Below are 14,266 nucleotides of genomic sequence, written 5' to 3'. Positions count from 1 at the left end.
CACGGGCGGTACTTATAGGGCGGCCGCAAGGGTGCCTAGGCATGCGGGCCCGAGGTGCCGCATGTTGGAGGTCGAGCTGGACTCAGGTGCGAGCCCGAGTTGGGCGCGGAGGAGGGAGACGAGCCTGACACGCGGGTCCCGCCTGTCAGCGCGAGAGAGAGAAAGAGAGAGGGAGCGCGCGGGCGGTTTTGGGCCGGGGCGAGCTGCTAGGCCCAGAAGAGAGAGGGGGAGGCGCGGGGAAGATTGGGCCGCGCAAGGGAGGAAAGGGAGAAGAGGCCAGGCCCGTTGGGCCACGCGGGGAGGCGATAAAAAAGAAGGAAAAAGAGAAAATGAAGGTGGGCCGGTCCAAGAGAGAAAGAGGGGAGAGAGAAAAAGAAAATGCAATTCAAATGCTTTTGAATTTGAATTTGAAAATTTAAATTCAACTGCAAGACAAGCAATAAAACAAAGCAATGAGGCATGCAATGCACAAAGCCTATGTCTCCTTATATTTCTTTTTATAGTTAATTAGAAATCACCATTAATTCACGGTAAATGCTCTTAATTCAGAAGAATTGGAAATAAAAACCTTTTGGATCCTAATAAAATCTAGCAATGTTTATTTAGACTCCTAGTTTTGAAAATTAGGGTGTTACAAACCTACCCCCCTTAAAAAGAATCTCATCCTCGAGATTCGGCTGGGCTAGCAAAGAGCTGGGGAAATTCTGCCTGCAACTCGTCCATTCGTTCCCAAGTAGCATGGTGACTCCACTGAACCCTACACATCCGTATCCTCTTACTCCGGGTGATTCTCTCTGCTGTGTCCAGTATTTAATCGGGTGCTCCGTTGTTGTCGGTCAAAACCCATCATAGTTATCCTCTAAGCCCATCTTGCTCCATGGCCCATTTCCGGCCTGTCTAGATTATGGCAATAACATCCGTATAAGTCAAATCAGCCTGAACATCCAGTTCCTCCAGTGGCAACTGTTCCTCTGGTACCCTGAAACACTTCTTCAACTGTGATATGTGGAACATGTTGTGCACGTCTGATAGTCGTGCGAGTAGCTCTAGCTGGTAAGCTACCTCGCCTTTCCATTCTAAGATCCTGAATGGACCAATGTAACGAGGCAACAACATTCCTTTGACCTTGAATCTGTGCAAACCTCTGATAGGTGACACCATCAGATACACATAGTCTCCTTCCTCAAAAGTCAACTCTCGTCGTCGAGTATCTGCATAACTTTTCTGCCTCGACTGAGCCACTTTCAAATTCTCACGGACAACTTGTACCTATCTTTCAGCCTCTTTAATGATCTCAGGCCCGAATAACTGACTTTCACCTGTCTCACTCCAATACAATGGAGTTCTGCACTTCCTGCCATACAATGCCTCGAACGGTGGCATCTTCAAGCTGGCCTGATAACTGTTGTTGTAAGAGAACTCTGCGAATGGTATACTCTTATCCCAACTGCCTCCATGTTTTAGGGCGCAAGCCCTAAGCATATCTTCCAACACTTGGTTGGTCCTTTCTGTCTGCCCATCAGTCTGCGGATGATAAGCGGAGCTGAAATTCAACTTCATGTCCATTGACTCATGCAACTTTTGCCAAACCCGAGATGTGAACTGAGTACCTCTGTCTGACACAATCTTCTTAGGTACCCCATGCAAACACACAATCCGAGAGATGTATAACTCCACTAATCATGCCCCTGTGTAAGTAGTCTTCACCGATATAAAGTGGGCTACCTTGGTCAATCGATGCACTACAACCCATATGGAATCATAACCATCTCATGTGCGTGGCAGTCCCACAATTAAATCCATACCAACCTCTTCCCATTTCTATTCTAGCACCTTCAATGGTTGTAACAAACCAGCTGGTCTCTGATGTTCTGCCTTGACCCTCTGACACACATCACATAATGCTACATGAGCTGCAACATCACGCTTCATGCCATACCACCAATATCTCTCCTTTAGATCCTGATACATCTTGGTACTGCCCGGATGGATAGAATAAGCTGAGTCATGAGCTTCTTATAAGATTTTCTCATGGAGATGATCCACATTGGGTACACATACCCTCTTTCGGAACCACACCGTTCCATGTTCATCTTCTGTGAAGTTAGGTGCCTTGCCTGCTTCTATCATCTCCCTTATCTCCTGAACCTTAGGATCCTCAAGCTGACCCTTCTGTATCTCTTGCTCGAGGGTTGGCTCTATCTCTATAGTGATTCCTTCCGTATGAGCGATGAACCCCAGATGGAGCCGTTCAAACTCTTCGTACAACTCTCGAGGCATCTGGCTAACCATGGTCGCGTTCACATGACTCTTGCGACCTAAGGCATCGGCCACCACATTTGCCTTCCCTGGATGATAGTGTATCTCCATATCATAATCCTTTACGAGCTATAACCATCTTCGCTGCCTCAGGTTGAGATCATTCTGAGTGAAAATGTACTTTAGACTCTTGTGGTCGGTATATATCTGACATCTGTGGCCCAACAAGTAGTGCCTCCATATCTTCAGAGCATGTATCACTGCTGCTAACTCCAAGTCATGTGTAGGATAGTTCTACTCATGCTTCCTCAACTGACGGGACACACAGCCAAGACCCTGTTTAGAAGCGTCACAGTAGATGTCGAAACTTTTGCGAATGTTTGGCATGGCCAACACTGGTGTGGTTGTCAATCTTTTCCTCAACTCATCAAAGCTGTTCTGACATGCCTCAGACCATATAAACTTCTTATCTTTCTCTAGTCGTGATGTAAGGGGTTTCACTATCGTAGAGATGCCTTCTATAAATCTCCTGTAATATCCCGAGAGCCCTAAGAAGCTTCGAATTTCTGACACTGTCGTTGGTGGTTCCCAATTCAACACATCTCTGACCTTCCCTGGGTCCACTACAAGACCTCCACTTGTGATAACATGACCAAGGAATGAGACCTCCTTCAACTAGAATTCACAATTGCTGAGCTTAGTATAAAACTGATTATCTCTGAGTTTTTGTAGAACGAGGCACAAATGTTCCTCGTGTTCCTCCTCATTCCTGGAGTACACCAAAATATCATCAATGAACACCACCACAAACTTGTCAAGATACTCCATGAACACTTTATTCATCAGATACATGAACTAGGATTGAGCATTAGTTAACCCAAATGACATGATTGTGTATTCATATAGCCCGTATCTGGTAGTGAAAGCTGTCTTGGCAACATCTGAGGGTCGTATCCTCAGCTGATGATACCCTGACCTCAAATCAATCTTGGAGAATACTCTGGCTACCTTCAATTAATCAAACAGGTCTTCTATACGAGGTAGTGGATACTTATTCTTGATGGTAACCTCATTCAAGGCCCTATAATCAACACACATCCTCTGTGTACCATCTTTCTTTCCAACAAATATCATGGGTGCTCCCCAAGGTGAAGAACTAGGACGAATGAACTATTTATCTAACAATTGCTTTAGTTGTTTCTTAAGTTCTTCTAATTTACCAACTGACATTCTATATTGGCTTTTAGCAATAGGTGCAGTACCAGGTAGAAGATCTATGATGAATTCAATGTTGCGTTCAGGGGGCATACCTGGCAAGTCATCAGGGAAGATGTCCGGGTACTCGCAGACAACTCTGATGTCCTCAATCGAATCTGCCTTCAACTGATTCACTACACAGTCTGGTGCAACAAACTTGAACCTTTCACCTTCTGAGCTAGTAAGAAGAACTGATCTTTTGGCACACTGAATCATGGCATCAACCTTGCTCATCCATCCCATCCCGAGTATGATATCTATTCCCTTGGAATCCAGCACCACAAAGTTGGCACGAAATTCCCTGCCCACAATCTTGAAACTGACACCTAGGCACTGGTAGATGGCTTTCATATTTCCCCCACGTGAACTAACTAGCATGTGGTTGGACATGGAATGCACAGGAATGCCATGTTTTGCAACAAACTGAGTAGAGATAAAGGAATGCGATGCCCTAGAATCAAATAAAATGGATGCAGGGGCTGAGTTGATGAGAAACATACCGAACACAACATCCTAAGCCTCCTGAGCGGTCTCTGCAGCCACATGATTCACACGCCCGCGGATGAAGTTCTGCTGACCCTTGTTGTTCTACGGTGTCTGGTTGTTGTTCCTGGGCTATTGCTACTGCGGAGTCTGCCTCTGTCCACTATTGTTGAATTGGCCTGGAGTGTTCTGGACATTTCCCTTGGGACAACGGTTGGCATAGTGTCCCACTTCACCACATCGGAAGCACGTGGTACCACCAGTGGAAATAGGTTTATTGTTCCTCATAGGTGTCCCAGTAGGGGTGCTCTGGCGATTCTGCGGAAAGTTGGGGTGCTGCACTGACTGACCGGCACGATGAGCTTGCTACTGCTGCTGACCCTGTGAATTGAGGCGCGGGTACTGAGGCTGCCCGTAGTTGACATTCTGTCCTCCTGGACGGAAGGGTGTTCCTTGCGGGGGTGTGAAATGAGGGCGGGAGTTGTTGCTGAACTGCCCTGACGACTCAAACTTTCTCTTTTGCTCACCCATCTCCTTGTGAGCATGCTCCACCAGGATGGCATTGTCCTCCATCTTCTGGAAATTCTCAAAAGTATGCACCATCAACTGATACTTGATAGGACCAATCAGACCATCCCTAAAGTGATCCTGCTTCTCTTCATCATTGGCTACATCTGTGGGAGCGTAGCGAGACAATTGGATGAACTTGTCTCGATACTCACTCACAGACATAGACCCTTGTTTCAGTGCAAGGAACTCCTTCTTCTTGAGCTTCATCAGACCCTTAGGTATGTGGTGCTCCCGGAACCGATTCCTGAACTCCTGCCAGGTGATGGTCTTGGGAGTGTCGTGGGCTGCGGTGTAAGCATCCCACCAATCTGCTGCGATCCCTTCCAATCTTCTCCCTGTCAGTACACTGGACGATGTTCAGCATTTTCTCCACCGTCTTGATCCAGTCATCAGCTTCTAGAGGATCAGATGAGTGAGAGAATGAGGGAGGTTTGTGGCTCATGAGCTCCCTGTGCCTGTCTTTTGCTGGTGGTGGTGGAGGTGGTGGAGTTTGGTTCATCTGAGCCTGCATGTTGGCGATAGTATTCACCATGTTGGTAAGCAGTTGAGTCTGGGCAGCGAGAAACTGCTCCATCTCTGCAGGTGGCACCTGGTGTGGTTGACATTGCTGAGGATCGGGGTTGGTATTGTTGCTTGTTCCTTATCGCGGCACTGCAGGCTGATCAACTCCTAACCCGGACCTGGTGTTCACCCTCTGATTGGTTAGAAAAATGAGACTCATGAAATTAATCATGGAAAAAGGGTAGGAACAAGGATAAGATAAAGATAGTGAACAAGATAGACAACAACAAGCTTTACTAAACTACCTATTTGTATTATAAACTTGATATAATTGTGGTCATCACCCCACAATTTATCACAATCATTACAAAGATCCAAATCATATTGTTTTCACAAAACCAAGCACACTTGCACATTAATCTAAATTAAACACACTATTACGATCGTTTGAACTAGCGATTACAAAAGACTCTTAGAAAAACTTCTATCTAAAAAAATATACTCCTATCTTAACTCCTAAACCTATAATCTCTAACAGTAGCGGGTGCGGTAGCCGGGCTCTCCGTAGTGGACGCGCTTGCGAGGAGGTGACTCTGGCAGGTACTCCATAGGCTCATCGCTGTCGTACTCCAGGGGTAACTCCGGATCTCCTCTTAGCCGAGCCTCCAGAATTGCCTTCTCCCTGATGGTCTTCATCAGCTTCCTCTTGACCTCCTGGATCTCTGCTCTGGCAGCATCCAGGTCCATTCTGAGAGCCGCGACCAACTCCTGCGTAGTGTCCATGAGCAGTCTTCCTTCCCCAAGGGGCGGGGTAGGAATCTGCGCACAGGTGGCTCCCCTCTTGCGCCATGGAAACTGCTGAAACTCAGTGCCCTGAAGTTCATCCTTGTAAGTGTGGCAGAGATAGTAGAGCACCCTCCTAGCGGCTTCACTAGTCCCTATGTCCAAGGTCCTCCTGGACACATCATCAATGTGCTTGGAGTACTCCACCCGGCTGCCAGGTCTCTCATTCGGAACATAGATCACCACTGCCACCAACCACTCCTCCTCCTGTTGTGCATTCTTGTACAGGTGGGCTTTGTAGCGTGGCATCAGCGGGAAGCCAATCCTCTGCATGGCCCTTTAGAGAAGCGCAGGGAATGGACCTTCAGCAAAGTCCAAGTGATGTGTCTACTTCTCATAATGGGGCTTAGGTGGCGGTAGGCTTGTGGCGGCGGCTGGCTCTAGATCATCATCTGGGTCATCGTCACCACCATCGGGTGCACCTGAGTTGTCGTCACCATCGTCATTCTCATCTCCGTCTGCGGCACCTGGATCGGCACCGTCTCCTCCTGTAGGGCCCTCATTGCTGCCACTTGAGACCTGAGGATGGTCCTCGGGCAACTCCATGGGCTCCTCCCCAGTGTTCATGTCCACCCACCCTCTGTCTGGATGGTTGTAGTAGTAGTTGTCGTCATCCTCGAGTATCACGTACTTGGGCTCCATCTGATCGGACCCCTCTTGGTCAAACACCTCCTGCGGGTGATGGATCGGATGCAGCAGCCCACAGGTGCTCTTGCGGGCGGTCTGCTTGTTTCTGACCATCTGTAGCAAAAGTGAGGATAGCGCAAGATAGAGGATATTTAGAAAAATGCTATAGGTGACCTTAAAGCAAGATTGCATTTTTTTTAAATATCAACACACTTGATAGACAAGCATGAAATCAAGGAGAAAATAATAGTGATATCTCAAGAAATAAGCAGGTTTTCAAAAGCGAGCAAGCAGAAACTAGGACACTAAGCAAGATAAGCCTTAAGATTTGACCATTACTAACTAGGCTAACGTCCTACGGTCATTACTGCTCTGATACCACTTCTATCACACCCGGTTTAGAAAAGGTAACCGAATGCAACCCATATGTGCAGCAGGATCAAGTTCCGCACATACAGTAGACGTCCCAAGTGAATATCCGAAACAATGCATTAATGAAATAGAGTATAATAGTACTTTATTATATGACCGACAGTCTTAATCTTAAACGAATAAATAAACATCAATAAATAGCAGTGGAGTTCAACTTCACAGGCAGATGACTGGGAGACACATGCCTAGTATTCTTCAAAATCTTCGGGGAACACCGAACAATTATATTGTTCTGAGCAGCATTGTTTTTAATAAAGCAAGTGTAAGTACACTTATGGTGGGTACTCAGCAAGTCGAGTAAATTATATGACATGCAAGGTTATAATCGAGGAAAAGCTGACATGGTTTGACTGTGATAAGCATTTTTAATTGATCAAGTTTCATTAAGCAAGCTTAACTAAGTGTAAGTATATACCAATCCATTAAACAAATATCAGTAATAGATAATCATCAACATAAATAAATAAAGAACATCGATTTAGATCATCTTTAAATTCAATTATCATGTGAGTGTCCAAGCCGCTCTTAACCGTGAGCATGGCTGATATATCAGTTTTTACTCTGCAGGGGTTGTACACTTTACCCACAGTTCGTGTTTCCCTTAATGCCCAGGTTTGCAAAGCCCTTAAACACTTCCGAGGTGAGTGGCAGTGATTCACTACGAGACCTTTATAAAGATTCCCTAGCTTATAACAATCCGTTAGGATTTCAAGTCAAAGCGGTCATAACTCTCCTTAATGAGGCAGACAACTTACCCAGGACCATATCACACCCTCAAGAGGACCGAGCTATACCCCGAGGATGCAACCCCTCTTGCCCTTTCGATAAGATCATCATAAGCTAAAGTTTCTAATTAATTAGCCAAGACCAGAGCCATTTAGTATTATGGTTGCACTATTTTTCTGGATGGTTCTCCATGTTCCAATTAATACGATAATCTTAATTATCAATAATAAAATATTCCAGAACATGAGTAAACCAGTGTAGTATGATTTTTAGGTTATCCCACCAAAATCTAAGTTAAATCAACTAGCATAGCTAAAACATTATTATAACAACCCCAGGTTTAATCAAGGAATTTCAATAGAGAATTAGGCATGTCCTTAATTTGGGATCTGTCATATTCTAGACACATGCATGCATATAAAGTAAATGTGTGTGTTTATAAAGCTATTAGGACTAGAGTATGATCAAGGACCACTTGCCTTTGTTAATGACCTGCTGCTGCTCGGGAACATCTTCGAAGCTTGGCTCTTGCGGACCCTTGAACTGCGTATCGTCTATCGTAGCACACAAATACATGCAAGCAAACAAATATAATAATAAGAAACATCACTATAAACAGAGAAAAATAATATGATAAAGCTATTGCATATGTTGCAAGGATCACGTGAGCGCAAGAATCGACAAAAACTGAGTTAAAACGAAAAAATTAGGGCTAAAACATGATTCTAGGGGCTTATTTAGAGAAGATTTGAAACTAAAAGGGCTCTGGATAACGTAACCGAGGGCTAAAACCTAATTAAACCTTAGACCTAGGGTGTAGATTGAAAAAATAGAAGGGTTAAGGATGGCGGGTTCTATTTTAGGAAAAGACAGGGGCCTAAACATAAGAAAAAGGACCTATTTGCGATTACTTTTGAATTGACATGGACTGCGGGTTGATTTCCAAAAAACTTAAGGGCTAAACCGCTAAACCACCTCAGCTTGACCGGTATTAGATCTGTTTGACTCGGTCTAGGACTGATCCGACGGCGGGGAAGAAGGCTCGCGGCGCGGGCTGCGGCGCGGGGCGCCGGTGGCGAGGCTAGCATGGCGGCGGGCGGCGGCGGCTCGCCGGAGAAATGGGTTTACGCGTTCCCGGCCACGGCTAAGGCTCGGGTTTGGACTGGGAGATAGCGCGCGTGAAGGGAAACTAAATTAGGCGGTTTGGGAGGAGCGACGGCGGGCGTAGGCGGCGGCAGGCGGTGAGAGGCGGCATGGAGCGACGGGGAGCAAAAATTACTCATGGGAAAGCGGGGAGAGAAGGGATTAAGCAACCGGAGAGCTACCTTACCCCGCGGCGAAGCTTTGGCGGCAGCTTGCGGCAGCAAAGGAACGGCGGAACGACAGCGCGGCGGCGGCCGGAGATGCGGAGGCGGAGGAAACTGTGACACTCTAGGTGTAAAATTTGTACCACACTAGGAAAGAAATTGTAATAGATATGTTGAATTATATGAGATTTGAGTGTTTATGTGAAAATAAGGACTTAGGTGTAATTAATGCAAAAGTACAAGTCCTTTTATGCAAGTAGTTGAATTACAAAAGTAACTTTCAAAGTTACTAAGGGCTAAAGTGTAATAATGTAAATAATCATGACATTGCAGGAAGACTTGCAATTAGGTCCAAAATTATAAGAAATTTTCCTTCATAAGGACAAAACCTTATTAAAGTTTGAATTTAGTTCAAAGTTCAAAATTTAAGCTATGAACTTTGGGTTTTTGAACTTGAAACCTAAAGCAATGTTGTAGGGTTTGAAAAATGCTACAACTTCTATTTTGGTCATTTTCTCATTAGGGTTTTGGATCAGTGGGAAATTTTACTTTACAGAAGGGTCCTTGTGGTTTTTGAAAATTTCAAACAGATCCCTCGGACCCCCTCCCTTTCTTCTTCTTCCTCTGGCACCCGCTGCTCCTCTGCTTCTCCTGCCGCCGATGCAGAACACCCCCCCTGCTGCCACTAAGCTGCTGCTGCCGTACCACCTCCTGCCTGCTAACTTCTCCACGCGTCGCGCCAGAGCTCCCCACCACCCTCTACTCCTCGTTCTAGAGCCTCCATCCTAGTGCCACACGCCTAGAAAACCACCGCCGGCCACCACCTCGCCGCCGCCATTGTCACACCCGATTTATAAGAATATAAATTGAGCAATCATATATGCGCCGGGATCAAGTCACGCATATATACAACAGAATCATCAAGATATCACAACACGTATCTCGAAATAAAAGCGTATAAATTATAAATGAATATCTTTATTACAACTGAATCAAGAATCAGCTCAAGGAAGTGCGGAAGCGTAAAATAAATACATGAAGAGCAGGACGCCACAGGGACGTCGGCTGGAAGACAACGCCTAGAAATCGTCGAGTCCGCTGATGTAGTTCTCCACGTCGCCTGGTACTGAGCAGCAGTCGAAGATGTCCCGGAAAGAACAGAAGAGTAGAGAAGGCAAGTGTGAGTACACAACTTGTACTCAACAAGTATAATACGAGTTATGAGGCTCTAGGGTTAGCTGACTCAACTGCATTAGCTTTTAATCTTGGCAAATTTTATTAAATCTAATTACTACCAGTGGATGAATTACCATAACCCAAGTTACATAATAATTAATCAAAATTAATCATGAGACTACTGAAAACCAAGCCAAAACCACCAAGGTAAACCCCGCTAATCAAACGGAGGATCTGGGCCGCTCATGACTTTGAGCATAGCTGATATATCAGTTTTACACTCTCGAGAGGTTGCACAACTTTACCCACAAGTCGTGAGCTACGCTAGTTGTTCATCCCACTTCCTTAGGTGAGATGGCTAGCCAGCACACTACGAGACCGTTATAAAGGATCACATTGGTAAGGTGTAACCGCTAAGGTTTCTGGATCAGCGACAATGGGGCCCACCTCCGGGGGTACAAGACACACAGCACAGACCAAGCCGGAGGAGCAGGGACCATTGAAGCTTACCACCCCTCTTGCCCACGCAGGTAAGTTACTCCCGAACCAAAATGACCTAATTAGTAAGTCAAGACCGTCCCATTCTAGTCTTGTGGTTGCGCAGTTGTCCCAGGTTGTCGCTCTATGAACCGGTCCTTATGGAGAGTGGCCAACCAAGCACTAAGCACCGTGCTGGCCCCCTAAACCATGTTTCTAACAAAAACATCTTTTAAGGAGACGTGAGCCGCTCAAGCACACAGCACAGAGGGCCACTCTCAGAGTTAAGTTGCATAGATCCATTAATCAAGTTTAATTAAAAAGGACCAACATAGGTGAGAGCGCAGCACCTAGCAAAACTAACCACAATGCAACCCAAGGGTAAATATATAAGGATAAAGGTGGCTAGGAAATCCTTATAAGTATACAGAATTAAAATGCAGTATGAAATTGTATTTAAAAGTGATAGGACATTCATGTTATACTTGCCTTCCTCAAAGTTCTCCTGCTGCTGCTCAAACTGCTCTACAGAAAGGGGCTCCTGGTACTCGTCCAAAGGCTCAGCGTCTACTCACGATTGCAACGCCAAAACATGGTCCAGCACATACACATTCATGCAAACAAAAACAAAAGATAAGAAACAGTACAACATTACATAAAAAAACAGCACACAAAACCATGGTAGAACTGTTCTACGCATTACAACGATCGCGTGAGCGCAAAAACCACCTAAAACGGAGCTAAGACACGGAATCTAGAGCTAAAACAAGGTCCAAGGGCTTTTCTGCGAGAAAACGGAACTTCCAGGGGGTTTCTGGGCAAAAACTAGGGACCTAGACGTAACTAAACTATAGACACAGGGTCTAACATGTAGAACTACGCTCCAGGGATGGCGGACCCTATTTCTGGAAAGCTTAGGGGCTTTGGTGCAAAAAAAATAGGGCTTAACTGGAATTATCTTTGAACGAAGGTGGACTGCGGGTTGATTCCAAGGAAGCTCAGGGCTCTTTAACAAAACTGCCACGACTGAAGGGGTATCTTCTAATCTGGGCCGTCAGATCTGGATTGAACGATTCGGACACAATCTAGTTCGGATGGTCCGATCTAAACGGCGGGGGTCCGGACGGTCCGATCTGGTTGGGCTCGCGGGGACGGCGGGTCTGCATGGCGGCGCACGCCGGCGACGGAGTTCCGACTTCGGGTGTGGCCTACGGTCCATGCTGATGCTCACCGAGGGCTCGAACTGGCCGGAGAAACAGCGTAGGGTGGTCGGCGGCGAGAGTCGAGCTGCGAAGACGGGCGGCGCTTGCGGAGGAAGATGATGCAGGGGCCTCCGTGCTTCGGGTCACCGTGGATCGACTCGCAGAGATCCTGCGAAGATCCTATGGGGGTTAGGGAGGTCCGGGGATCACCGGCGGCGATCAATTTTGGTAGAGACCGAGCTCACCGGCAATGGCGGTCGTGGCGAAATTTGACGGCGAGAGCGAGCTGGGCGCGGCTAGGGTTGCGGTCGCAGTTTAGGGAAGTCACAGGAGAGGCGGCCTGGTGCTTAAGAGGCAACGGGGTTACCCTATGCGTGTGTGCCGCAGACCCTGCGGTGAAAGTGGATCGCGCAACGGATTTGCGAACTCCCGGGCTTTGGGGTTCAGCTTCTAGAAGGTGAAGGCGCCGGCGAGCCTAGTCGGTGGGCCTCGAGCATGCTCACCGGGGGCGGAGCGGGGCCACGGGCAGCGAGGGAGCAGCCGGGATAGCGGAGGAGGGACAGGGGAGGTCGGGCACGAGGAAGAGGAAAGAAAGGAGAAGGGCTGCCGACAGGTGGGGTCGAGCTGGAGAATGACTGAGAAAGAAGGAATGACAGAGAAAAGAACGGGAATGACTGAGAGAAAAGAAGGAATGACTGAGAGAAAAGAAGGAATGACTGAGAGCAAAGAAGGAATGACTGAGAGAAAAGAAGGAATGACTGACCTACTTTCCTGTTTCCTCCCTTTTCTTTTTCAAACCAACTCAATTCTATTTGAATTCAACTCAAATTTGAATTCAACTCCTATGCACTCAACCAAATAAAACTTATGCACCAGCATGAATGCACAAACATGTTGAACCTAAAATAAATTTTAATTCTTTGCGAATTAAATTATAAATAAATGCAAGCTATGCAAAATAAATCCTTAGAAAATTACTGGAGCCCAATTAAATTCATTATAAATCTCGAAATTTTACCTTAGGGTGTTACAGCCGTGGACATCTCCTTTGTTTCAGATGGTTGGAGCCACGCGTGGAGCCCCGGAAGGTTTCCGGGCAGACCAGGCCAGCGGTTCCCAACAACCGCCACCACCACCCTCAAATCTCGCCGAGGTTATGGCTCGGCAGACCGAGCTTCTTAATCTGCTGGTACAAGCACAACAGAACCAACATCGCCAGCAATCACGAGGAGGTCGTGATGATCCTCACCCTCAGGTGGCAAACTACCAAGATTTCTTCAGCACTCTGCCCCCGCTATTCAGTAAAGTTGAGGAGCCCCTTGATGCCGATGCTTGGCTTTGCACCATTAAATCCAAGTTTGCTCTTCTTATGATTCCATGTGCGGACTCCAGTAAGGCTCATTTTGCTGCCCAACAACTTTGTGGTGCTGCCCGTATCTGGTGGGATAACTATTGTGCCATGCAAACTGATGACCATGTTATCTCTTGGGAAGAGTTTCAGAATGTTTTCAGGGCACACCATATACCCGAAGGACTGATGGAGCAAAAATTGAATGAGTTCTTGGCACTCACCCAAGGCACCCGCACCATACTACAATATGCATAGGCTTTTAATCACCTATGCCAGTACGCGGGTTATCACACTGACAGTGACACCAAGAAGTAAGATCATTTTCATCGGGGCTTGAGCACTAAGCTCAAGGAACACCTGAACCTTGTGAAGGCCAATACCTTTAGTGAGCTGGTTAATATGGCCCTGACCCAGGAGGATTATATCACGGCACACTGTGCCAAAAAGAAATGAAAGATTTCCACTGGACCCACGAGTGTTCAATCATCGCGGTATCGATTTGTTTGGAATGCACCGCCCAGAGCGCTACAGCGGAATGCTCCACCTGGCAGACTGGTTTTCAGGCTGCCTCAGTAGTCAGGAGGATACAGACCTCTAGTGCCTCCGCAACAGCCAAACACTCAACAATTTCAACAGAGAAGCAGCACCAATCGCTGTTTCAATTGCGGTAGTGCAGACCACTTTATCGAAGATTGTCCTTGGCCCAGGAAGCCTAATCAAGGGCAAGGTTCTAATAAGAATAATCAGAACAAGGGCAAGAGTCCAATGATGCAAGTCCAGCAAGGGCAAGTTAACTTCACCACCCTTGCAGAGCTTTCGGATGGAGCCCCCATCATGTCGGGTACATTTTCTATTCATCACAACCCAGTTGTTGCATTATTCGATTCAGGAGCAACTCATAGTTTCATTAGTAATAACTGTGGTACCCGAATAGGGCTTGATCTATGTCATACCAAGGGGTCATGTATAATTTCTACCCTCGGAGGAAAAGTTACTTCCAACCAAATGGTTAAAAGTGTGCCAATTCAGTTAGGTAGCAAACTAATCAAAACTTA

General features: G+C 46.5%; 1 protein-coding gene across 1 annotated transcript; it reads right to left on the bottom strand.

Annotated features, from left to right (window-relative positions):
- Positions 1-6,240: 6,240 nt before the first annotated feature.
- Positions 6,241-6,654, bottom strand: LOC112900486. Its single transcript, XM_025969348.1, has one exon. The coding sequence runs from the start codon at positions 6,652-6,654 to the stop codon at positions 6,241-6,243; it is 414 nt and encodes a 137-aa protein (XP_025825133.1).
- Positions 6,655-14,266: the final 7,612 nt, after the last annotated feature.

The sequence above is a fragment of the Panicum hallii genome, chromosome 7 (genome assembly GCF_002211085.1).
Source record: "Panicum hallii strain FIL2 chromosome 7, PHallii_v3.1, whole genome shotgun sequence".
Classification (NCBI taxonomy): Eukaryota; Viridiplantae; Streptophyta; class Magnoliopsida; order Poales; family Poaceae; genus Panicum; species Panicum hallii.
Note: the sequence above shows the minus strand (reverse complement) of the source record. Positions and strands in the feature narration are given on the sequence as shown.

What these genes read in the sequence shown, in the direction of transcription:
- LOC112900486 (XM_025969348.1), bottom strand. Translation starts at nt 6,654, where the DNA reads ATGGTCAGAAACAAGCAGACCGCCCGCAAGAGCACCTGTGGGCTGCTG.